The 27,403-nt window shown below is 39.9% G+C and overlaps 1 protein-coding gene across 3 annotated transcripts in view; it reads right to left on the bottom strand.

Moving 5' to 3' along the window:
* Positions 1-27,403, bottom strand: part of iqsec1b (IQ motif and Sec7 domain ArfGEF 1b) — a 232,400-nt gene that overhangs the window by 87,859 nt on the left and 117,138 nt on the right. For 2 of the 3 annotated variants that reach the window (XM_051948456.1, XM_051948460.1), the window contains exon 3: positions 19,693-19,746. The exons of the other annotated variant lie outside the window; for it this stretch is intronic. In XM_051948456.1, coding sequence (XP_051804416.1) covers positions 19,693-19,746 — 54 coding nt within the window. The remainder of the gene's footprint in view (positions 1-19,692; positions 19,747-27,403) is intronic. 3 annotated transcript variants of the gene reach the window in all.

Consider the following 27,403-nt stretch of genomic DNA (forward strand, 5'->3'; position numbering starts at 1 on the left):
CCCTACGGGTCAAAAAAACACTGCTGTTGAATGATTCTGCAAAGACTGTGTTAACGGTAACTATTTTTAACATCCCATGCCAACATTTCTACTAAATTTCCTTTCCTTTCAATGTGCACAACCACATCCAACACCATGACTGCGTCTGAGGAAACACTGGACAGAAGTGTGCTGCTTTATCCCCAGTATTTTGCTTCTCGCCTTTCTTTGACCCTCAAGTGTGACTGTTTGGTACAGATATACCCACTTCTGCCTTCAGATGCATTCAGGCAACGTCATACCAACTCGTTTCAAACATACACCCACCTTAAAGGGGAACTTCGGTTTTTTTCAACCTGGGTTCTGTTTTCATATGTCATTTCATACATGTGAGTGATGGAGAAATGAATGAAATGAATGAATGAAAATTCATTTCTCCATCACTCACATGTAAGAAATGACATATGAAAACAGACCCCAGGTTGAAAAAAAATGAAATTCCCCTTTAAAGATACAAGGTGTTGTGTGTCAAGCCTGCTGCCAGAGTGAATGCTGATATTGGATAATTTGATCACAATGTGCGTAAAATGGGTTCTTTTCACATGCATGCACATAAATGTTATCGCAGAGAAACCATGGATATTAGGCAGTGAAAAAAACTTGTTACTTGTATAAATTAGGTTTTGTTCTGACAGAAGTATCTGCAGCACACTACTTTATTACCCCAACCTCAACCCTTTACTCTGTGCTTTGTGCTGCACCAGCAATATGACTTCCCTCATTGCTACTAAACTCACATGTTCCTCCAAACAGAAAATAGTCCTCTGGAAATCCCTACATCCTTTTCAGCACAATGCAAAGCATACTGGATCTGCTCCAGGTCAACCTTAATCACAGAGCTCAATTTCACTTTAAATGTGTAAATACTGCCAGTGTTGGGGGTTCATCCTCCAGCTGCCACCTTTCTATAAATACAAACACTGACAGTTCTGGAAGATCACTTTCTAATCGCTCGCTAAATGCTACAAACTGAAAATTGGAGCCGTGGGATTTTATTCCAAGCTGCAACACTAGAAGACAAAGTCCCTGCTGTACCGAATACATGTGTGAAGAAACTCTTGAGCCTGAACATAAGCTGAAACTGGCAGCCGCACACAGCCACATGAGGCCCGGAGACACAAAAAACATTTTATTCAAAGCCAGTGAAACACTCGTTAGGATGCTGCTGACGAGCGCATTGAGCTTCTCCTCCAAAGTAACTGCCACTGAGAAGATGTCAATATCAGGCAGAGGCTCAGTTCATGAAGAAAGGCAACGTCTGGAAGTAATTGCTTGATCATGAAAGATTCACTGCCTCTAGCTTTTAGCAATTCCAGAAAAAAAAAACATCTAAATAATATTATTCTTCCCATATATCAAAGTCTACTGTTTGTAGAACATGATTTCTTCCCACTCCAGCAGGAGCAGATTATTGGAAAAATACAGCGGTTAGTATTTCCTCGAGAAAACCGGCTGAGGCAACAAACCTCCACCACACTGTTCTGCTGATTCAGTTGGCACAACAGATCCCATTATCTTTTTTATCCTCATGGAAATTTAACAGTTTAACTCGTGACCTACACTTTCTCATCAGATTCAGGTCTCAGGCAGGCAGGGAGAAGTGTTGTGGGTGAGTTTAGAGGCAGTCAGAAAATTTGCATGATGTGATCAAGCTAAGAATTTGACGCCTTGTTCCCCTTGGAGGCGAAGGCAAAGCTTTATAGGCATGACTGAGAAAGAGTGAGGAAGACACATTTGAGCTATTACCACACGGAGGGCGGCATCCCAACCCTGACCGGCTCTCCTCGGAGTTCATTAAAGTCCTCGCTTTCCTGCATCCCCGTCAGATACGGGGTGTGTTCTCCGCTCTCCTGCAGTGTCTGAACACTGCATTAATTCCCCACTAAGAACACAGCCAGATAAACAGAGATAAACAGCCCAGCATTGGCATTATAATCACCTCTGCAGCTCAAGGAAACCAATAAAGATGGCCCGTGGCGTCCCCGCTCGGCCCTAACTGCCCCCATGAGCCTCCGTTGCCACCTGAGGGACCACCACCCGTGTAATTGCAGCTATTGTGAGGCCAAGAGGAGCCAGCTGAGGTCTGAGCAGAAAGAGGAGGCAGTCCTGTATGTGCACACGAGGCACTGATTGATGGGTATCTGCCTCAGCTTCAGGCCTCGGCTCCAGCTCTGCCCAGAGGTCTGAGCTCTTTTACTGAAGACAGACGCTTTATGCAACAAAGCTCCGGGTGATGCTCCTAACGGCTCTCTTTAGCCTCATTTGACACCTTTATTCAAGAAAGAGATGTCAGATGGAGTACTGGAGGTGTTGCACATGGAGTATTTGATATATCCATTACATTTATTGTAATGTAAAGGGTAAAATTCAGAACCACCTCCCTGAATAGAAAACATTTCTATCCTAATTAGTGACACAATTCTGTCTCACAGGTAGAAGGCAGTAAGTGCATATCTGGTCAAAAGCAAATGAGGTTATACTGCCTATTTGACTTCATGACATCACTTTTTGACTTTGCAGTAACCATAATATAGATTTTTTTGTTGGCCATACCATGAAAAATCAATCAGTGCCTCCCACCTGAACTGCTTGAAGTCAGTGGATTTTTAAATGCACTATATCTTCTGTATTATTACTGAATTTATGTAACTTCACAGTCATATTATGAACTTTTTGTGAGTTATAGGGTCCTTAACCCTCCTGTCATCCTGCGGGTCAAATTGACCCATTTTAAAGTTTTAAAAATGTGGAAAAAAATATATTTTCACAGTGAAAACTTCCACATTTTCAAATTTTTTTTAGGAAATTTTTGAACATTTTTTGGTGGAAAAAACAAATTAAAAAATATTAAAGAACATTCATAAAAAATCTACCAAAATCCAGTGAATTTCGCTGTCAAATTTGGGGATTTTTTATTAAAAAAAAAAAAAAAAAAAACTTTTGAGAGAAACCTTTCAGGACTTTTCTTCCTGAAGATTTTGCAAATTTTTATATATTTGGGGAAATGTTTTTCTGAATTTTTGGGCTTTTTTCAGACAAGGCAACAACATTTTTTGGAAAGGACAACACGAGGGTTAAAGTACATAGGGGCGGGCTGACGTTACTCTCTTTATGTAGTTTATGGCTGTGAAAAGGAGAAACAACACAGATATTTACTTGTTTTGTGCAAAAAATTAGAGCAATGGAGCATTTAGTGCTCGTTTGAGAGTCTTTTAATTAGTCCTTTTATAGTGTTCAGTCGGTTTATTCTGTGACAATGTGCAAGCTTGGTATCCAACACTTGTCTTTTCTATGAGGCAGGAAGATGATTGTGTGATATCATGGTTTTAAGTCTCTCATCATATGGAAATTTTGCATTTTGCAGAGTTTCAAAACAGGATTATATTAGAAAATACTTTTGACATAGAAGGAATCACGGCTAGAAGATTAACTTGTTATCAAATGTAGGTAAAAAAATGAAACCTTCAATCTCCTGTAACTTAGTTTGGCCAACCATCTATCACACATGAACCCTGAAAGTGTACCTGAAATGCCCTTTTCAAAGTTTTCTTATCAGTGGATAACACACCCACGGCACCAATGCTTGATTCTATTGCTCTGCCACAGACATTCTACGCTCTTTAAACTAGATTATATGTCATGACATTGATGCTTAAAGTTGGATATAGAAAGAAAATCATACTGAACAGAAATGTGATTTTGTTTGGCTTTAGATTCTGACACTAGGAGTAAATGTGAAATTTATTTGCTGTGCTCAAATGTGTGCTTCATTTCTTAAATTACACGTGTCCATCTGATGTACTCATGAAGTTATATGGGTTCAAAAATGCAAGAAACAAGAACGCAAATTTAAAAAGTGTGAAATTTCGACCAACTGCTACGTATTTCATGAGCCTGTAACTCAGAAAATATCCATGGTATGACGTAACATTTTGCATGGCTTCATTAAACACACTGAAGTTCTAAAAACGAGCTCATTCTGAAGGGTTCAAACGGATTTTTTTTTTTTCATATTTGGTTGATTTCATCGGGAAGGACACAGTACGACGTTCGTCTTGCTTTATAGTTGCTGTCCAGACTGAAAATCCGAGGGTGCGAGCTCTCACGTGACACATCCATCTGACTTTTTAAAGCTATATCATAGAAAAACCCGCTGCTAAGTTACCTGAACTATGAAGTCCAGCTGAGTGTAGCTACCGACATCTTGATATTTCCATTTATTAATGCATGAACAGTTCAATCAGTTTTGACTTTACTTGTTTTGATGCAAAACATTAACTAAAATGTACATTAAATGGTAAATTAATGATTAGATTGAATTAATTATAAATACGGCACAAACAGAAACCTAATTCTGATAAGCTATGGACTGTAAAAAAAGATTAAGAATCATAAACTAGTTAAAATAGTTCAGGAGAGAGACCAGATAGTTTATTGAGAGTTTCTGTGAAACATCACCCGAGGGCAAAGTGCAGTGTCTGCATTTTCAGGTATTGTGTGGGTTTCATGGCAATCTTTTTTTTCTGGTGAAAAATAAAAGGCGAATAGTTTCCATAATAGCACAGAAAAATCCCACAGAGAAGACGGCAAGCGAAATTTCTACGAGCAATAACGGAAGCACAAGCGTGAAGAACATGTTCCTTACTGAGCAGCTGGGCTCTGATATTTGCATAGCGGTGCATGAAGATGTCAGAAAGTATTTACTATGGAAAGACGCTTTAAAAAACTGACCCTCCGTGGACCAGTTGGTAATAAGAACCTGACACCATTTCATCTGTATTCTGCAGGAATGATTCTGTCAATCTGTTTTGCTCCTTTTTATTTGCGCTATGTGTTTTTGTGACAATGGCTGAATTATTCAAAACGCTGTTTTATCTCACGGGTGCGTATTGAGAGCTGAAGTCCAGCCCCAGTGGACGTAACATTAAAGCATTTCAACCTTTCTGTCTGCGTTATAAAACCTCCGGTTTTGATCAACTTCACTGCTTCTGGAGTTTCTGCCCTCTTGGGTTTTTTTTTTCTTTTTTTTGCAGAATTAATGCCCATTGTTGTTACTGATCCATCTAATGATTTTATTTCTGTTAGAAGTTATACAGTATAACCTATTGTGAGAAATCAGCAAAACACGTCAGAGTCGAGTGATGCTAAAAATCCAAAGATATGCAGTTTCATTATAGAAGAAAATAAAAAATTACAGCAGCTGGAAATAAAAAACAACTCATTAATTGTCAGAATAGTTTCAGATCCATTTTCTGCTGATTGACTGATCGCCTAATTGACCGATTGTTTCAGCTGTGATTCTAATCTGATCAGAGCCAAGTGGAACATCTCAGTGATGCCGTTTTCCTCTGGCCTCGCACACTTACATGTGACAGCCTCGTTAGGTCTTCAACGAACACTTTCATTACCAATTTATCTGTGGATTCTTGTTTTCTATTACCCAGTCAATCATTCAGTAAATTAAGCACCATAAAAGCATGAAAATGTTTTATTTAGAGTCCAATGTGCCATCTGCAGCATTGACAATGGCTGCGGCTACGTGCTAGTAATGCTAATTGTCTCACACACGCAACAGAGTTCCCACAGTGATTAAATAAAACATTTGCAGTGCAGCACCTTAAATACAGCATGATTAAATAAGCAGAGAAAATGTGGGTGTGCTGCACTAAAAATAAACAGTGTTGAAGCTGACTTTGGATTTACAACTGTACTATTGGGTTCTGGTACTGAATTCCAGCTTAAATATGAATGGTATCCGACCTTAGAGAGAAGTGAGAGAAAATTAGCTTATACAAGAGAAAAGTAGTTTGTCACATTATTAATATCATGATTTTCCATGAAGGTGAAAATCTCATTTTTTTTGTAAAAACTGCATCGTCCAGCCAGCGTGCTAATGAAGTTACTTTGTCCTCAGGTATTTGCTCTATATTTGTGCCAGTTTTTGCCTAAATTAAACTGTCAGACTATTAATGGTTGCTTCTGTCACATGCATTTTGTAATGCTGTAATATTTAAAAGTGGATCAGCTTTGTGTTTATGAAACTTTACTGTTATTTTTCAAACAATAATAATCTGTAAACTATAAATACTTTGTTGAAAACAGAAAAAAAACTTCTACTTTAGTAATGAATGGACTTTTTAAATCAGGAACAGGACCTGATTCAACACATCATTTATTGAAGTCCTGATAACACTGTTAAGACCTGAGGCAGCACTGAGGAGCATCTGCAGCTTTCTTCCAGACCCTGCTTATCTCCAACAAATGCTACACTTTGGACTGACGATTAATCTGCTCTCAAGAGAACATTAGTAAAGCCTTAGAGCTGTGCTCCCTCTAGTGGATTCCTGCCCTAAAGACTAACACTGGTTGTAAACAGACGGGCAGGGCTGTGGTCACACTGTCAGTGATGAGCTCAGTGAGATGTCACTAAATATCCGCGACAGACTGTGTTCAGTGATTTTATACAAGAATGATCTTTAAATTAACGGTGACATTACAGCATAATAAGACTGCAAATGATGGAGAGGTATTACCAAATTATTGTTATTGGGACATATTTTAGCATTTGTGTAAAATGTGACTCGTTTCATGATTATAATAATGTAAGCTTTATATATTTTTAACAATTTCATTGAACAGATGCTTTTATCCAAAGCAACATACTCAGAGTAGAAACAACTCAAGCAAGGATCTAGTCAGGATAAATGCCATAAAACAAGTGTAATAATAGGACTGGAGTGTCTGCAGGCAGCATTTAGTTTAATTTGTGTTCAGTCATTTAATATTAATTTACCTTTAGTAGAATTTATCAGTTCGATTTACTGCAACTCTTGTCTTTGATAATAAAGTTTATTGTTCGACAATAAATTATCCTCAGACATTTTTAGTACACATTTTTGAAGAAATCTGTGGAAATATAGTTGTATTGTAATGTACTTATGTAACAGCTAAACAGAATAAAAGTAGTTTTTGCAGGGGGAGGGGGGACCAAAAAGGCATAAATTAATCATATAAGTGCAGTTTAGGAACTAAAGTAAAGAAGTGTTGAAGTAATAGATTTACTACATATACAAATAATTTCTGTCTGTGGTCAGTTAACTGAAAACAAGTGAAATAGTCTTTTCTTATGAAACTCTACATTTTATTGTAAAAATCTTTCCACATTCCATAACCTAAAGGATATTTTTGATTTATTTCATATTTATCAGTGCCAGTTGATGCGAGAAACCTCTTGAGGGGGATTTTTTGGGTGAAAAGTACATGATAATTTTGCTTTGCACACACAAAATGGTGAAAATGTACATATTTTGAGATTATTTTGCATGGATTTGTCAAAATGGCTCAACTGTAGCCACTACAGCGTTTCAGAAAAGTAGCCCTGGAGGGATGTTGTTCTATGTTTATGAATCCAGAAACCATGTAACATTCCAACAATGACAAAAAAAAAACCTGTAGGAGACATAACCTAAACCCAGCAGGAACTGACTGTGTCACTTTGACACACTTTTTGCCATTTACAGTTGTCTTACATTCAACATCAAATTGGGCCACTGAAGATCTTTGCAGTGCTAAACTGAGGTGTCCATGGTGACATTGTGAATTTCGATGTCTTGCCATTAAATTTGGAAGTTATAACTCCAAAATACATTACCATTCAAAAGTTTGGTGCTCCATGAAAACTCCCACTTTTATTCATGTTCTAACATAACTGCTCAAGTGTTTTCTAATCATGAATTAGCTTTTCAACACCATTAGCTAACACAATGTAGCATTAGAACACAGGAGTGATGGTTGCTGGAAATGTTCCTCTGTACCCCTATGGAGATATTCTATTAAAAATCAGCCGTTTCCATCTAAAATAGTCATTTACCACTTTAACAATGTCTAGACTGAACTACCGATTAATGTTATCTTCACCGAAAAACTTGCTTTTCCATCAAAAAAAAGACATTTCTAAGTGACCCCAAACCTTTGAACCGTAGTGTACATTGCGTAATTTATCAATGCTTGATAATTCTTCCATCCAATTCATAAGTAATTTCCACGGTGTGTTCGACACATGACTTACAACATCATGACAGATAATTAGTTCTCTAACACCACATCCAATAAGGGTCCAGGCATCAAAACATAGCTACTTGCAGATTTAATGAGTTTATTGTGTCTCAAATGGTGAAGCTAACTTTGGCCTCTTCAGATTTGTTGTAGGGATTCAGGAAAATGAGAAGTAGCACAAAACAGCACGTATCTGGGCAAAAAACAAGCTCCTTACAGCTTTACAATAAAACTAATTTCAATGTGAATAACTTAAAAAGTTTATTTAACTGTGAGGAAGCAGAAATTAGCTGCCTGGAATGACCATTTTGCTAACTCCATTAGGGATCTCTATCAGGGGCAACTTGGCGGCTGACCTAATTATCGGCATATTCATTCGCCTGTGCCGGTTTGTTTAAATGTGAGAGGCTAACTTTCAGGAAACTCGACAGATAATTGCGACGGCAGATTTCCCCACAGAGCCTTATGAGGACGAAGTTAAATCAAATGGAAGATGAGACATAGAGGACAGAGGCAGATACAGAAAGACAATGGTGTTGTTCATGCAGTCACTGGTGGAGGAAAACTTTTGCTGCAAAATAAAATCTCCAACGAGGTTTACTCCAGCTGTGGAACTGCAACAAATGAATCTGCAGCTTTGACAAACATTGCCGGACTACGATGATTTTTGTCCCCCAACATGAACTGGGACTGACTAAACTGAACGCTCAGTTCTCCATACACTCAGTAAAAGCAATAAATAAAAATCAGTTTCACGTGACTGATATTTCAGTAAAACCTCCCCAGCCTCAAGTATGGAAACAGATGCTCAGATCTGAAAGTCTCAACGTTAAGCATGTTGACAAACCATATAGTGAGCAAAATGACGTACCAATTAAATATCAATATATCAGAAGTCCTGGAAGTCAGTGTTAAACATAGACTGTATAAATAGTGGATGTAGCAATTGAAGCCCACCCGGAAGTGTCAAAAACTTGCAATATCACGCCGTCCGCTAGGGTTGGCTCCAAAAAGCTTTTGCTCCATAGACCCCTATTCATTTTTGGAAAAAATAAAATTTGATAGACTGATTGTCTACAGCTCAGGATTTTTCCCCCCGTTAGTTTTCATGGTCAAACTGAGAGATCAGGTGGCCGATCTTAAAATAAATCAATACTTAATTTTAAATAAATCATTAAAGTTGGCGGAGCCAGGGGGCGTGGCTATACTTGATAGACAGCAACAGAAGCTTCTGCGGTAAAACGTGGGCGGGATAAGAGAGTCCTCAGCCAATCCTGCCCCTAGTTGCTCTCCGGTCCAGCCTGTTTGATGACGCTTTTTACGTCACTGGCTCCAAAAAATCCAAACCGGCGACCAGGAAGTAGCAAAATCCGGGCTTCATTTTCTCGGCATTGAAACCAACGGGTGACGTCACGGTTAGTTTACGCCTGGTGTTAAAATATAATGATATCTGGCAATATATGGAATAATCACTGGTACAATAATATATTTATAGCGTTTTGTTCAAGGTAGAGGTTAATCTGAATTACATCATACTATGATAATCTATGACACTATATTGTTTTATAACATATAAGGTCATCATAAGCCTTTGTCTATACAATCAATAAGGTACAACAATATAGCTTCCACCGGAGTAAAAAAGTACTTCTCTCTGTGTTTTCATGGTGACATATTCAAGTAAAGTATCTCTTAACTATACCTAAAGATGTAACTTTAACTGAGTAAATCTACCTCTCTCTACACAGCTTGTGTATTTCCAGGCTGTAGATCAGATTATTCCAATATTAGATGTTATGTCAGGTCAAGTTTCATTTCAGTGCTTAAAGAAATCATCCCCTCCTAACAGAGTTACAGTAACCTTCTGGCCTGCTGCCCCGTTTTTATCGCCTCAGGCAGGAAGAAGTGGAGCCTCAGTGGTTTGGTCTCGTTTTTGAAGTACTTTTGAGTGGCAAGTGCGGGAGTGATGCCGCAAACCAGATGAAAGGTGAAGCAAAATGTCAGCGGAGTCACACTGTTCAGGCTCTCATCACTTAACTGTTACCCTACACCCTGTACAGTTATTAAAGTGGGAGATGGATGATGGAAAGAAAACACTAATCAGGTCAGGTGAGTTGAAGTAAGACCCCTGTGGAGCATAGTTTTGCAGCATGGATTCCTTTGAAATAGGATAAATCATACAAGACAAACAGGTTAAGAAGCCAAAGGGGAAGCTGTTTATCTCTAATGTGCTGCTGTTTAATCAGTCGTCAGACATATGGCGTTTCTCTCACTTTGCAAAATTACAATGACATCAATGTGTTTGGCCCCAAATTTGAATCAGAGATCACATTCAGTTTTTTTTTAAACCCTCTAATAGTGGATCCTCAGACCTCAACAGGTTATTCTCAACATCTGAGTCAGTCTTCTCAAGGCTAAACTTTAAAACACCAGCAAAGATTGAAGAAACCCCTTTAGAAATCAAAACTGAAATGATACCTATGAAACAATGCATAAGCAAACAAATCTGATAGTAGTGGGAGTACAGTACTGGAATATTTTTTCAGGCAACAGGTCAGTCTCCGCTAAAGTCACTACAGTACCTTTGGTGCACCACAACAAAAGCATATTCAGTAAACACAGCAATCTATATCATGTGAATATCTGCAGATTTAAGTAATAAAGAAGTGGAAGTCTATCATTACTTCAGGATCTGAAGAGCTTTGAAAGCTTCTTCAAGAATGCTGTGATGATGCAATCTAAAGTCTTAAACCATTTCTTTGTTTATGACATAAATCTATATGTGTTATACTATAGATATGTCTTTATTTTGTTTTGTAGGACATTGCAAAGGAGTATTATTCAAATTTTTTAACTGGTACTGTATATGTGTGTGTACAGTGCATAACAGAGGTGAGTACAACCTGTGTAAAATCATTTGAAAGGCTAATATTTTAAAATTCTATCACCTTTCGATTACTGCATTATTTTTAAGATCAGCGAGAGAATATTTGCTCCCAATGTAAAATAAGAAACAAATACTTTACAGAGATTATATTGAAAAAACAAAGTAGAAACTCAATGCAACAAAAGCGAATCCACCAGTCACGAGTGACACCCAAGTTAGAAAACTTGACAGAAAATCGAGTTGAGTTATGATTTTCAAGTAGCTTAACTGAATGAAACTGGCTTTAAAATTTTGCAGAATCAGAGAAAAAAAAAACTTTGAAGTATTTTAAAGCAAAAGGTAGATCAACACAACCTCTACAGCACAAAGTAACAAAGAAAAAGTGTCTCTGAAGGACGACAGGACGTCTGTTAGGATATCTATGCAATACTGGTGCCTTTCATGCTGAGAAAATGGAGTCTGCCCTCAAACTTGGAGGTAAACATACAAAATACCACTAAAAGAAAAGCTTTTCAACATAAATAATGATACTGGTAATGGTGCTGATTTTTGATGCACTGAGTTCCTACTGTGGGGCCTGTATGTTTATTATCCTACGAGCAAAGACTGAATATTTTTTTGCAGCTCAACTCAATAAAATTCAATTAACATCATTTGCTTTGAAACTCAATAGGACAAAATACATTTGAACAAAGTCGACTGCAGCATGTCCTTCCTAATTCAAAGACTTGATCATTCAGACTGCAATCAGAGCTACTTTCTAGTCAAGTACACCGACCAAAGCAACAGAAGAGTCGTCTCCCCGGTGGGAAAGAGACTTTACATTTGTTTTGTAAGTGTACTATGCAGCTGAGGTTTGCTGTCCTTGAAAGGCCACTGTGCTTCAGCAAAACCAGCTAATAACATTACTAGTTAGTGTTGTCAGGTGAACCTTCCTACTCTCACACTGCACAGATTATCTTTCATTTCTATTATGGACATAGTGTTTTCTTTGCAGAGACAGCGTTTGGATTATTTCCACAGAAAACTGCCCCACAGCTAAGGTATAAACTTTCCTGCATTCCTCAATATATGCAAGGATTTGATAGTAGCCAAGTTCCCGTGCCAAAAAATGTGAGTACACAAGTTTGATTTTCATTTTTTACGCTGACAAAACCAATTTATTTCAGCCAGATTTTTGACATTGATAAGGAATCCATTTTAAACACCGTATTTGCAGGCAGTCACATACCACGCACTGTGAACACTGGTGTCAACCCATCTTATGTCTTTTCTGTTATTTTATTTATATTTGAACGCTTGTACTATTTTTGAAATCAGGACCTGTAATGTTGTGCAGATATGCCCCAAGTTTAATGTCACTACGTTATGTGACAGCAACGCAGAGCAGAGTTTAAACCCACGTAGCGACTATTTTTGTTGCTTCAGTGAGCAGCCGACATGGAAGACCCAAATGTCAGGCTTTCCTCCACTGGCACCCGAGAGCAGCATCACAATCGGCGCTAATCTTCAGATGGTGCAAACCGAGGATAAAGATTACTTGCAAAATCTAATCAAGCAGAGGCCTATCTCTCTGCCAAATTTCAGCCAAATCTATGTGTAGCATTTAGAGATAAAGAATCATACACACAGGCCAAGAGGAGAACGGTTTCCAATAAAACCTCCACAGAGGAAAATATGGCAGCTTTGAGCCACGGCCACAAGTAGTATTATCAATGCGATCAATTGTTTAGTCTGTAAAATGCTTTTGTTGCACGCATGGCACACATCCTCCACTCAAATTTATTCCAACTTTTGCTTGCAAAGTGAATCTACCAGGGTTTTATTCTTTCAAAAATACCACCATCATTCTGTACATGACGTAATTGACGGCATGTTTTGAAAGGTGGACTGGTTTTTCCATTAAAGAAGCGACTGTGGGAACGTTGCACATTGATGCTGGAAAAGGCCATTTTTAGTTAACTACAAAACTATGGCTTGATCTTAGTGTAGAACAAGTCCTAACTTCTTGATTAATAGATGACTGCTAGCTGCTTGCCAAGTCACAATTATATGTTCTGTGATCCTTTGTGGATAGTTTATGAGCACCAGCCAGTATTTTGGGGGCATTTTATGCATTTATTTGAAAATGAGCTGTAGAGATGGAACAGAAAATGAGATGTTTGACTAAGACAGCACCCGGGAGACTACTGTTTGTTTCCTGTTGATAGTCAGCACAGTTTCTTCAGCCGTACATGTTGAATCTTGTTTTGTTCCCAGAACAGTTGAGGTTGTCCGGACCTCATCATTTGATATGAAAATACCTGCAGATCTTTTAAGATTTGCCTTTATGTTTTGTATTATTAAAATGTTTTGGAGATATCTTTTTATAATTATGTGTTGGTGACAGTCTGGAATCTGGTAATATCAGAGCCACGAAGGTGGGATACTACATGACTTGGAAACTGGGGAAAACATATGCTACAGTGTTCACATACAGTAGGCTAATGCAGAGGTTTCAAACCAGACAAATGTACAGATGTGTTAATATTTAATGTGTGCATTGCACAGATATTAACATATTGGTGCAATAGTGAGTTCATAAGTAAGTCATACAAGAGTAACGGGTCTGAAACGATGATTAAATCTGATGTAAATTCAAAATCCCCGGTTCTTATTGACACTTCATCACACAGACAAGCAACTAGTGATGTTAAAAAGGTCAATTTATGCAGTTTCATCTGATATGTGCTACACCTCACTGCATTCAATGCTTAGTAAGTTGTTTAACTGAGACGAAGGAAGGTGAATTTGGAAGTCGGTGTAGCTCTCAGGGAAATATTTACCTCAGCAAAATAAAAGGGTTAAGTTCAGTATGGTTTCCATTTCATTACTGTCACGCCAGCAGTTTGTCATTCCTGCACAGCCCAGTTTGTATTTCAGTCAGTGGTAGTTCTGTAAGGAGTATTACACATTTACTTGAAAACAACATTACTGTCCCAAGCCCAACAAATCCCAATTTATGTGGCATGCAAGTAATTTTGTATCTCTGATACATTAGTTGACATCATGTCTAATTGTACTCTGTGTCACTGACAGTGAGGCAGATAAAAGCCATCAGCCTAATAATAACGCTGGTATGAAGAGTTGACCGTCCCTGTATGTCTGTATAAGATGCATTATGGTGTAATAAAAATCCCCATTAGCACGTTATATGATGTTTTAGCACATTTTACAAATCCCCTTTTACTGATTAACCTCTTTCTTAGTCTTCCCAGCGAAATTTATCGGCTGTTGCAGTCTAGACGACGTCTCCAAATTGACTTAAGTGACCAACAGTCACTATAGTCCGAGATATTGAACAATAAATCATCACATTTGAGAGGCAAGCACTGAAACTAATCAGTCAGTCAAGTTTCAGCGCCATTTCAGCTCTATATATAATTAAAAACCCATGTTTTTCCCCATTAAAGAGTTGAATTACGATGCTTCATGACGATAATAGTCACGTGAACCATTCAACCTGGTCTGCCTATGACAGTGAACTGCAATTAACAACACATTCCCTTCACTTTATCCCTCTCCAAAGCCCACAAAGACCCAAATTGTTGGGTTAATTGCACTCCTATGGTACAGGTAGACGGTGTCTCGTGTATTTAGCATGGAAGAGCTAGCAGCCTGAATTTGCCACCATGCAGATTTATGGGAAAGTGAGGCTGCTTTGATCTCTGATCCTCTCAGCTGTGCTCTGCAGTGCTGCCATGAAAGAGACTTTACAATTAGATCAATTCAGCACAAACAGTGGTGGCAGGAAAGCGAATAAAAAGCCAGATCTATTTATGGCTCCTCCGTGCACGATGACAACGCTTATATGAGGTTACTCTTAATTAGCTGGAGTGTCTCTAGTTTTATGTGCCATCTGACAATTTCCAGTTGTAATTACTACTGCCTTCTAAAAACAGCCGTGCCCCATGTGCTGCAGAGCTCTTATATCACCGCTGCTGCATATTAAATACACATAGATCTCCCTCCACAACACACTGGTGCTAAAACACCCAGGCTAATTTGAGCTCCTTTTAGCTCCTCCAAGACTCTTTGCCTTTGTTTATATAGCATTAAAACAACAGTGAGGACAGGACCTGGAGAGCAGCGCCGTTTAAGATTACATTAACATTTAGCTCATGATTTAGTCATTTTCCCCGACAGTTTAAAGCAACGCACAAAGGCTGTCTGACACCGCCACAGTCATCTTTCATGATGTAAAGGTGCACACTGAGTCCAGCATTAAAGTTTAACCAGAAGGGCTCCCTGAATATTTCAGTGGCCCATTCATTATAGACACGTGGGCAGACATCACTGGGGAGATTTACCTTTGTGATAATGGGGAACAATGTTGATACTCAAGGGTCCTGCAGTATATTCTGTGGAAAAAGGCTGACAAAGAATTTTCTAATAATGTCCTGCCAATCAATCGAGAACCCAGCGGTGCGGCTCTGGCTGCTTTATTTGATATTGCTGTCATGAAGAGTGATATATGTGGCCTTACTGAGCTACTGTACATGCACACACAGTAAAGACAGACAGTAAGATAAATGAGAGCGTCTCTATCAACCACATTCCCACCATTCACTGTCTGACAGCGCAGCTTCTCAATAATTAACAGCCATTTCAATCTAATTGTTACGCTCTTCTCTGAAGGGTCTCTGCACACTAATTACTTCATTGTTTTGTTTGGAAACTTGTTGCATGTTATTATTGGTTGGTTCTGACGCCGTCCAAAGATAAAATCAGTCTTGACAATCATGAATGAGCACCACAAACCACTGCACTACCTCTGCACCACATCCTTCTAAAATATACACCACAATTCTAGTATATTTATTCAACAACACCACTTAAAGCTGCATTAATGGATATCTTTATATTGGCAATAGATCAAAAAGCATGTAATGTGTAAAGGGTCACTCAAATTGGCCCAAAGAACAGGTTGTTATCACAAGAGATATTGTAGCTTTTCATAGCATAATTGCTAACATTGAAATAACAACATTTCATTTTGGTGAACCTGTTCCAGGTTTCCGGTGTGGTACAAGCTGGCTTACTGTCATGGCTTAACAGTGCACTTGATGAAAGTGAACTTTTATTCCATTTACCCAGTTGTTCAGCTCTACGCACAGCTATGGAGCCATTCAGCTCTTTATTTTTGTTGTCTTTGCTTTTGACAAAAAAGTTAGCTGCAAGTTCATGAAGAACACTGAAAAGCCTGATATTTTTCACAGGAGTAGGTGGAGAACAAAACTGAGCTAAAAGGTTATTGTATGGGAGAATAAACAGGACACTAAATAGGCCACTGCTAGCATAACCATTTCAATTTTCCCCATGTGGGTGAAATGCATTATTGTAGCTTTTTTAGGTTGTCATTAACAAACTCAGACTTTTATCTCCACTGCTTTTCTAAAGGAAAATGTATTTCAATTTTTGATTGAATTTCTTTCTCCGGGCACTCCGGCTTCCTCCCACAGTCCAAAAATATGCTGAGGTTAATTGAAAACTCTAAATTGCCTGTAGGTGCGATTAGGAGCGTGACTGTTGTCTGTATATGTAGCCCTGTGACAGACTGGCGACTTGTCGAGGGTGTCCCCTGCCTTCGCTCGAAGTCAGCTGGGATGGACTCCAATGAGAATTAAGCAATGTATAAATAATAGATGAATGGATAATTGAATTTTGACGTTCATCATAAGGCAATTTCAGAAAATATTCATCTTTCCGTCTGGTGTTCAGTGTTTCCTTTTGAAAACGTAAAAATCCCTAAAGTCTCTACACAAAAACTTTCTAGCAACCCAAACAAAATCTGATTTTTCTTCGCTTTCAGGACATGTTTTTGTTCTATGTACTAGAATCCAGTTTGCTAGTCCACGTTTACTACAGACCACAGCCAGTTTGTGGACATGACTCAGGCTTATCAGGACAGAAGAGAATCCTCCAATCTGATTGTCACACTTCCTAATGCCACTACAGATTGGATTTCTGCATTGCTCTGCCCAGCAATGCAAAGTGGATGAGAAGCTGATTACAGTCATTTAAAGTTGCCATAATTCCCTCCAACTTTTATTTGAAAAGCTGAGTGACAAGACTCTTAAAGGCTTGAAGAAATTGTGACGTCTGTGATGAATTGACAAGTCTGGTTTTAACCAATGGTGTCTCACTAGTAGTTGCTCCTAGTTATCTCAGCAACAGATACTTGTATGTTCTAGAAAGGCAGCCACAAACGCATCTTGATCACTGCTATTGCCCATCACATGCTATTTAGATTGAGGTGTTGTCAATATGAAGACTGAAGCTTAACCATGCAAAGTGAGGAAGGTAAAAATGAGGGTCAACCAACAGCAAGATACAGAATCCAGGTTTGCCCAAAGCTGCAGCTCAGTTAGTTTGAAAAATGTAGCAGCTCAGAGAAAATCTAGACAATGGAGGAGCAAAAATTCTTGTGGACGAGCAGGAAATTAGAAAGACATCTTCATGACTACACAGAAAATCAAGAATACAGGATGTAGGTGGACAAGACTTCATGAGCAGATCCTTGGAGGACTCAGGTAGATCAACAAGAGGCAAACCGCAGAAACAAAAAGGCTGCAGTAGGGGATGGAGTCATGGAACAAAGTACTGTGGACTGGAAAACAAAATCAAATGTATCGAGACAAAGGAATGAAGAAATTGCAACTGCACCGTCAAAAATGGTGGTGCTTCTGTTGTGGTGTATGCACGTTTGTTTACCAAGACAGCAGGATGAATGCTCAGGTTTACAGCAGCATTCTGTTGGGTCACGCTCAGACAAACGTATTAACACTTAGCAGACCATATTTCATCAGTATTAATGATCAAAGCAACAAAACTGAGGCGCTGTGGATCAGACCAAAAGCAGAGAAAGAAGAGCTAAAGGAATCTACAGTGAAGGTCTGAGAGAGCATCACCAGGGATATAGAAAAGTTCTGATGATGTCTGTGAGTCCAAAACTTCAGGCACCAACAGAATGCAAAGTGAATACATATGACGATTTTGTTCAACTTCATCTATGTCTACTTTTGAACCCCTAAAAATTGTGTTTGAAGGGCTTCATCTTCCACGTATATATCTTAAAATATTGATGCAAACCTGCACAACCAAAGCTGAGATTTGGCACTTGCATGCAGTATTCGTGATTTTATTTCAAATCCTTAATACTCAAAGCGTTGACTTCAGCTTGGAGCTAGTTTGAGACTGCAGAATATTATGCAGATGCAACTTAAATTACAACACATTGGATCAGCATCAGAATTACTGAAAAGTCACGGCTGCAAGGTTTACCTATTCTCTCCAAGACTGCTTCAAACCAAAGAGGAAAGTAAAAGTCATCATGAGACAAGCGGCCACCCGTGTGAAGGATATGTTTAGATGTGGAACTTTAGGAAATCCAGCTTTGCGGCACAAACCCACCAGCGACCTTGAGCTCGGTCGGGTGACATGATCACCATCGATGCCCCCGTGGCTGTGCCTTGACCGAGGGGAAGAGGGGAGGAGGGGAGGAGGGGAGGAGGGGGAGGCTACATTGTGGTAATGTGATGAAAACTGTGCTCGGTGCAGGCAAGCCCTGGGTGGAACAGATGGAGGCTCCTTCTTTCTTATGCAATCCAGCACTAGTGAGGCAGAAAATCTGACTTTTATGTGACTCCCCGGATGTCAGAAAAATAAAGAGCCTAATGAACATCCTGGGACTAAGAGATGAGCTTTGTAGGAGGATGGTAGTGGGATTAACAAGAGGTCAATGCTGCCTCGGCCGTCCCGCTGCAGCCCGGCACTGCTGAGACTGATAATGAGTGAACGCTGCATTGTAGTCAGTCATTTTAACTGATGTGCATCATGCATGGAACCACACTATAAATTCTCCAGTATAGTAGAGTCCTTCCTGAATGCATAAATAAATGCACTTTTTTTCCTTTTAAAACAAATTCCTCATTAATATTAATCACCTTTACAAATATCAGCACAGCCAACGCAGCAGTGGCCATTAATTCATTCTTTCTGTGTGCAAAATCGTCCACAAATGCATAGATTTTGGCTTTATTCTTTTGTATCAACGCATTCTCTGTGGAAGTTGACTGTGTGTGTGTTGAGGTGTGAAGCTGGCTTTGTGTATGTGATCAGTGGCCCATTAAAAGGCTCCAAATTGTCCAAAACGGTGAAATGAAACAGGCTGAGAAAAGCATGCACTTGAGAAAGGCTTTGAATAGTAATAACACTCTTGGAAGGGTGAAGAGAAAAAAAAAGCCAGCCTTCTTCAGACCCCTTTCTAAAAATAGCTCTGCTGGCGTGACGTCACCAGAGCTACACAAATACAGTCCACCTTTACGTCTGTCGGTGCAGCAAAAAAAAAGTCCCGATGAAGTCTGTTTCAAACCACAGCAGCATTTGAGTTTGCCTGCAAACATATATTCACACAAAAACACATGCAAAACAGTGCACACAGGCAAAAAAGTGCACTGTGTCTGCTTTCCAAATCCCTTAAGACATAAGAAATGACTCCAAATACATATTAGATTCCCTGGATTCCAAAAAAAGCCATGCATTATATATCAAATGAACATTTTCTACTCCTAAAGAAAGTTTTAGCTCTCTAGTTCTAACTTTTAACATTTCAGACTACACTACATTACCCCCAAAATCCCCCAGCATGCAACATTTACACGAGTACTCACGAGTGATGGTGGCGTCTGTGAATCATGGCAGAGCCGGGGACCTCTGAGTCTGGTCTGGGGGAGCAGGAGAGCAGAAAGCTTAGGCACAAACCGACTAGCATGCAGTTAAATCTCCCACCTACTCCAACACACCACCCGTACACACTCACACACACCCAGTGCTGCTCATTCCAGCTTGGACACTGTGGGATGATGGCTCACGTACAGCAGCCTCATGATGTAACCGGCGCTGCACATCTCATTAGCAGCACAAACTCTCTATTGCATTTAACCTACTTAATATATATTCATGTACACAGACTAGCACTGTATTTCCATTAAGTCTACTTAATCCTATCTGTAGAGTCAATATCTATTAGTGCTTTTAGGTACGACACTAGGGAATGAAGACCCCTTCTATACACTAATTCTTGTTCATCAGGTTGTGAATAATTAATCTGAATGCAAACATGCATATGTTTCCAAATGGCTCTTAATGTGTGACTCTCCAATCATAACAGAGACAATGCAATCAAATTGGCATATGTACCATTAGATTCTGCAGCTGTAATCACGCCAAACAACATCTGAAGCACCGTAATGTGTCACGCCTGCACCATCTACCAAGTGAGGATTATCTCAATGTGGAGGGACCTACGTAACGTACTATGCAATGGATCACTGTACTACAGCGCCGAGGAGGAGAGAGGTGATTGGTACGTTGGTCTCTATGGAAACCAGTGGCTGCGTTGAGGGCAGGTCCACAGAGGGGAAGGCGTCAGGGAATCAAATCCTCTCTGTGCTTCTCATCCAGAGCTGATGAGTCCTCCACAGTGAAACCACTGGGCCAGCACAGACCTTAATCACATTTAATATGGCTGGATGTGTGTTACTATGGAAAACACATTCATAGAGGATCTATGCAAATGAGCTATACACACATATACGTACAGACACGCATGAATGACAATAACATCCATCCATCCATCCATCCATCCAATTATAATCATAGTTTCTTTAAATAAACACTGTAATCACAATTGGCCTATTTTTAGTTGACTTTCAAGCTTTTTTTTATATTGCACATTCACATTTAAAGAAACAAAGCACTGCTTTGATTTCCACATTGTGCTACTATTGCTACCAATGTACAAATCTGCATGAGACTTAAAATATGTTTCTTCCTCACTTCATTTTAGAGGATCTCTTGGGGCAAAACATTAATAAATTTCTACCCAAAATACATCAAAGGAGCTCACTGGATGGCAGTATACAGAGAAGCCTCTAGTCTCCACTCAGTCACTGTAGTTCAGCATCTCAGACTGATGTCCATCCATCAATTCTCTATACATCGCTTTATCCTCACTAGGGTCGTGGGGGGTGCTGGAGCCTATCCCAGCTGACTCAGGTGAAGGCAGGGGACACCCTGGACAGGTCGCCAGTCTGTCGCAGGGCTACATATACAGACAAACAATCACACTCACATTCACACCTACGGACAATTTAGAGTAATCAGTTAACCTCAGCATATTTTTGGACTGTGGGAGGAAGCCGGAGTACCTGGAGAAAACCCACGCATGCACAGGGAGAACATGCAAACTCCATGCAGAAAGATCCCAGGGCCACTGTGTAGCCTGCATTTTCAGCATCAATATCAGAAAAGATAAGATAACCCTTTATTAATGTGCAATGGTACCGCAACAAAGGCAGTGCAAACATTTAAGGAATGAAGTATGGACCAAAATATAGATAAGTACTAGTTTTAAAAAGCAGCATTATTGCACCATGTCAGTGGTATTGCACAGCTTTTTTTTTTTTTGATAAATAGAAAATACTGATAGAGTACTATTAGTGCGCAGGTTGTATATAAGTGCAAAGACTATGGAAAGAGCATATATCCTTGTGTTTGTGGTATAATACATATTGCACAGGGTTTTTAAAGAGCAAAATATTTAGAATTCACATTGTACCATGTTTGATCATGCTGATTTAGCTATAGAAAGCCAAAACATGATGGTGACTAATATTGCATTAACTCTGCACTACAACTGATGTTCCACTATTTCTCCTCAAAGAGGTAGGAAAGAAAAGGGATTCTGTTAGCCAATCTTCCACATCCCTTTAATGCTCTTTGTATCCCTGAAGAGGTCATGACCCTAAGCTGTGAAGCAGTTATGTAGGAGGTTAAAACTTGCACAAAATCCTTACAGGTGCTACACATGAGTCACTAATGTAGTTACAAGGACCTAATCCCTCATCAGCTTCCCATCCTGAACAATGCCAGTGGTGAAAACACAGGTGAGCCCCAAGTACTTCCTCTGGGGCCTGAGCCCTTGCTTTATCCACGTGGCATCCATCTATTCTTAATTTCCGAGTTTCATTACTGACTTGAAGTAAAACAGTCAGCAGGAGACAGTTGTTTCGCTGAACAGAAGCTGTTCAAGTGCTTAATTTCATCAGAAACAGACAAAGTAAGGCAATGTCAGCTTAAACACAGGCCAAGAACCCCATCTGGCACCTTGTCACCAGTAAAAAGACTATCAAGGAGAGCAATTCAAATGGTATTAGAGCACGTCAGGAAAAAATGGTTTAAGAATTTTCTTAGTCTGCAGTGCGTTGCCCTTTTTCCTCCTTAGTTCAAACGTGTTAAGCCAGCAGATGAGCAAATGCTGCTTTTGGCAACGATGTGCTGACAGCTTTTCAGCTATACCTTCCATCTAACTGCAGCACAAGAGTGAAGTTGTGCAGCCTTCTGGAAGATGTATGCCCTAATCAGAGAGAGTGAAGAGAGGGTGGAGCTGGTCACAGTGTTGGGTGATACACAACAAGACTGGAAATAAGCAGGAGGGGGGCGGGCAAATTGCTTAACAAAATAAAAAGCTGCTCTATCAGTCGGCAGATAACATGACTGCCGAATATGCTTTGTATGTATCACTCGCCGCTGTACACGACTGCACATTCCTCACGGGAATACACAATTTGCAGAAATGGCTGAACCGCTCTGACATGACAAGAGGCAAGGTGGAAGGAAGCGTTGAAACATCAATCACCGACAGGGCCTTTATAGCAGTTGTCATGACAATAGCGATGAGTGAAAGCAAAGATCCTCTCCTTCCCCTCTCCGGAGACTTACTGACATTCAGACCCAATCTACTTAGACACAAACTGCAGGGATCACTGCCATGGCTGCAGGTCCAGCAAGTCGCTCGATGAACTATTCAGTATTAGCGACTAATCCAGGTGGGAGATGTTTCCTGTCTGCTCACAACAAGGAAGCAAATGCATCGGTGGGGGTGAGTTTGTCAGTTTGATGAATTGTACTGGATCGGCTGCTGCATGTACTCATTACATGGTGGACACATGATTTTGCTAAACCCAGCCTTCAACAGCAGGGGCTGAACAAATCCCCTTGAGGGGCATCATCTTGCCTCTGCAGTACAAGCACCAAAAGCATGTTGAAGAACATACAGAGCGGAGCGACGCCGACAGCTACAACTCAGTTGTGATTCATTGTTATGAATTGGTCTCCGGAGAATTGACTGTCCAACCCTGTCTTCTAGCAATTACGTCTATATTCGACTAAATTACATCTATGTTGTCAGAGACAGCTCAGGGTTTTGCACACCCATCATCCACCCCAATCACTTCCCAGTAACTCCAGTACAATTCATAAAAGCAGCTCCTCACTGATTTTTTTTTTTAAATCTTTGTCCATAAGCAATTTTTAAACAACTTAGTGATACATGAGAGTAACTGAAAAGAGACAGGATTTGACACAAGACAACAGCACTGAGGAGGACATTTGGCTCTGTCTGGACACCAGCAAAGACCTTCTGACAAGACATTTTAAAAATCTTAAGAGACATTAGGCCTCGATAAGACCTTAAAGATGGAAACAAACTTCATCCAGCAAACCCAGAAGCATTGCTGAGACCTTCAGCAAATATCTAAGTTGTGAAATTTAAATCTAAAAGAGGATCATCAGATTGCATACCTGTGAAGGCCGGAGATGTCTCTTGGTCCATCTGTCTCTTGTTGAGAGATTTCCCCACCACTTCTAATCCTTGTGCAGAATGGACCTAATAGTCCATTATGTAACAGGCTTATAGAGAGGAGACGTGTTTATGATAAGTGCTGCTGGACAACATCTCCTTACATGCTTTCAGTAAGGTCTGCTTCCGGCCAGTCGGTAGGAGAAACAGTAACAGGAATGGCTATTATCAACTACAGAGCTGCACAAAAGACAGGACGTACGAGCATAATCTCTTATTTTTCCTGCACTATTGTTAATGGGAGGAACGTCTGACCATGTTTACCTCTAAACACAGTGCTTTTAGCTATAGGACACTGAGACATGGCTTCAGTCTCCTCAGATGGAGAGGAATCTGGTGAATGATCGGAAGCAGTGTATTGTGGAGTGCTACGGCATCAGCTGAAAGGCAGGCATTAGGGCCCAGAAGTGGAGGCCCTTTCTATAAGAGAAAAAAAAGCCCAGGGCTCACAACAACAACATCACAAAAGCCACTTCGCTCCAGTTTCCCTCACTACTCTGCTGGTAGTCAGGAAAACACACGGAGCAGGACGAGGAAGAGGCTGTGAAGAGGCAATCCAATCACGAGATTGTTCAGCGCGATACATGATAGAGCAGCTCATTGAGCGTGAGTTCTGTGTGACGAAAGCCATTTTGCATATTGTCTCAGTGGTTTGCTAATCACTTCTACGCAGCAGCACTGAGGACAGGAGTGAATGAGCAGCAGTAATGGACTTTGAGCGTGTGTGTGTGTGTGTGTGTGTGTGTCTGAGTGTGATTAGAGGGAAAGTTGTTTAAGAGCCACTCCCATCTCTGTGGTCACTGTCTCCCTCCTCCGGCTGTCTTGACTCACATCTGCAACTGAGCCTCAAGAAAAGTCCTTCTGCAAGCTTCAAATGACAAGTGAAGTCCATATCTATCTATCTATCTATCTATCTGGACAGAAAGTAGAGCAACATTTTTGAAAATAAAACAACACAACACTTTCTTTTTGTCTTTTCTGTCTTGTGGTTGTGTTTTTTGAAATGCCCTTTCCAGAATTTTGTTGCATCTGTTTAAGACATATTTTCATATGTAATTTAAATAAACCGTATGAATCAAATGTTTGAATCCATCAAATGTTTGAAAGGCATGTCACTTTTTAATGTCAACATACCATTTAAAAGCAGAACGAATAGTAAGATTTTCAGCTTTCTGATAGTCTGTAAACTAATGTGTGACGTGGTTTTTCTGGGGAACAAAAACCCAATATAAGCCTAAAATTGTAGCATTTCATCAAAAATCATTTTGTTCCACGTGTCACTTAAAATTTTATCAAAGGTAAACTGCTTGCAACAGATTCTGCAAAAAAGCAAAAATTTTGCACTTTTTGGGACAACTAAGAATCCATGACTGCCTCAGCTGTGACCAACAGTCACGGGACAAAAATTCAGTGTATTCAGAGTACTTGGTTGAACTGCAGGCTGAGTTTATACAAATCAGAGAGGAAACACTTTTGTAGAGAAATGAGAGAGACTGAGAGGACGATGAATGATCAGTAAAATAAAGGCATACAGAAGAGCAAATTGTTGGACGACACAGTCAGCATGGTGTCAGCAGAGCAGTGACAAAGGCCTAATTTGTAGAGATTGTAAAAAATGTAAATAGCAAAACATTTATTGTATGTACAGCCACCATTTTTTGTCCAATATTAGTAACACCTGTGGACATCTGGGCAACAATGTTGTACATGTTGAAAGATGTTTAATTTATTAACTATCATGAAAGTTCAACGTTTGGTTTTCTCGATTTTGTTTGACTGCACAAAAAGCCCGTCTGACCTCTCCCTACTTCTAGCCAAGCCCATACTAGTTTAATAAAGGTGAGGGTCTTTCTACTGCAGCAACAAATAGGCCCACAGTGAAAAAAATGTGAATCCCAAAGCACTGCTTGGCATTCAGACAGTTAATGTATTAATTACACCAGTAAGCTAAACATTAGCTCAGGTCTCAGATTTGCCAGAACCACTTCAGTTCAACTACGTTTGGTGTTAGAGATGCAGGGACAAAAGAGGACAGGCCATATCTCCATTTTAGAGATGTGCAGAGCTCATAAAAGAACATTTTTCAAAGAACCTTTCAACAACTGACACCACATACAACTCGCATAAAATGTTCATATGCTAACAATGGATCAAATGTCTTAATGTAAACTGAATACTGGATACTGCTTGGATATGACCTGCCCAGCACCAAACAGCTGACACGCTGAAAGTTCGTGCATAAATAGGACAGTAAAAGAACAGTCAGCTTTTATAGTCAATGTAAATGTCGGAGTAATGTGCAGGTTTACAGATTTGTGCAAAGTTTGCAATACACTAGTCTGTATAGTCAGAGCATCACCTAAGCAGCAGCGGCAGACAGCGGTGAGTAGCTACTGAGAAACCATGAATTACGACACTTTGTTGGAAGATTTGTTGGAATAAGTCTGATACATGGTGGCTAAAACTCACAGCTTCTAGGACTTAAATGATCTGGATATTTATGTCTTGGTGCCTGGTACCACAGGACACCTTGAGAAGTGTTGCAGAGATGAAGCCAACAGCAAATTAGAAAGGTGGTCTTAAAGTTTTGCCTTATCAGAGTGTTTGATATGTATGTCAATGCTTTATTAACAGCGTATTTCTCATGTCCCCAACTGGCTGCCTAAAAAAGAATCAATTATTGCTGTTTTATAGACTGAATTAAACGGGTACTGGAACTTCCTGGAAACTTGAACTAATAAAGTTATCACTTATAAATTCTAACAGTCCCATACCTGACAGATATTTAGTCCTGGAACCAGTTTACATGACGCCCTGCTAATGAAGTCTCTAAAATAGTGTCATGGCTTCCTCTCTGATGGCATCTGGGGTTGTGCAAGATCACACAGTTGCACGCGTTTCATTAAATCCATCAGACAGCCCAGATAGAAGCAGTTTTCAACGTAACACAGTGTGCATGTCCACAGAAACAAGTGCCAGAGCAAGCAAATGCCTTGTCACTAGTTCACACATGATTAATTTCACCATGGCGACACTGAAATCATCTGAGTGAAGAGCTACATGATTTTAATAATGGCAGGAATAAATCAAGACGGAGGCACCACCCTTGTGGGACCTGCTGAGTATGTGTGGTCACAGTCTGGAGGCAGTAAAAGAGTTTGGCCCAACAGAGGGCAGTGTGTTTTCACTCAGAGGTTTGTCCCACTTGTCCCGCTGGACCTGTGCTTCAGAGCAAAATGACAGTGTCGACGCACTGGTAATCTACAATCTGCTTTCATCATGCTTCACATTAGGCCAAAGGCACACCTGAATAATTCATCTTTTAGCCTCCATCCATGGAGACGGCCCCTGTCTACAAGACTGCTGCTCTACAACTGCTGCAATCTTACCAAACACATCTAAAGTTTGGTTGAGTCTTTATTGAATTTCTGTTTTATACCCACGGCAGACTGCAGCCTGATTTATAGGCCAAACTAGAGGTGTTTTGCTCAACAGCACAGCTCAGAAAAACCTCATCTCTTACTTCAGGGGGCATGAAATTTTGACATTTGTGGATACATTAGCACCAGTATCACTTCATGTATTTTGTATAACTAATAACAGTATATACAGACATATAGGCATCCTGGAAGCTTCCATATATGCTGTCCCATACTGTCTACAGTCCCTCACCACCACAC

The sequence above is a fragment of the Acanthochromis polyacanthus genome, chromosome 5 (genome assembly GCF_021347895.1).
Source record: "Acanthochromis polyacanthus isolate Apoly-LR-REF ecotype Palm Island chromosome 5, KAUST_Apoly_ChrSc, whole genome shotgun sequence".
NCBI classification, from domain to species: domain Eukaryota; kingdom Metazoa; phylum Chordata; class Actinopteri; family Pomacentridae; genus Acanthochromis; species Acanthochromis polyacanthus.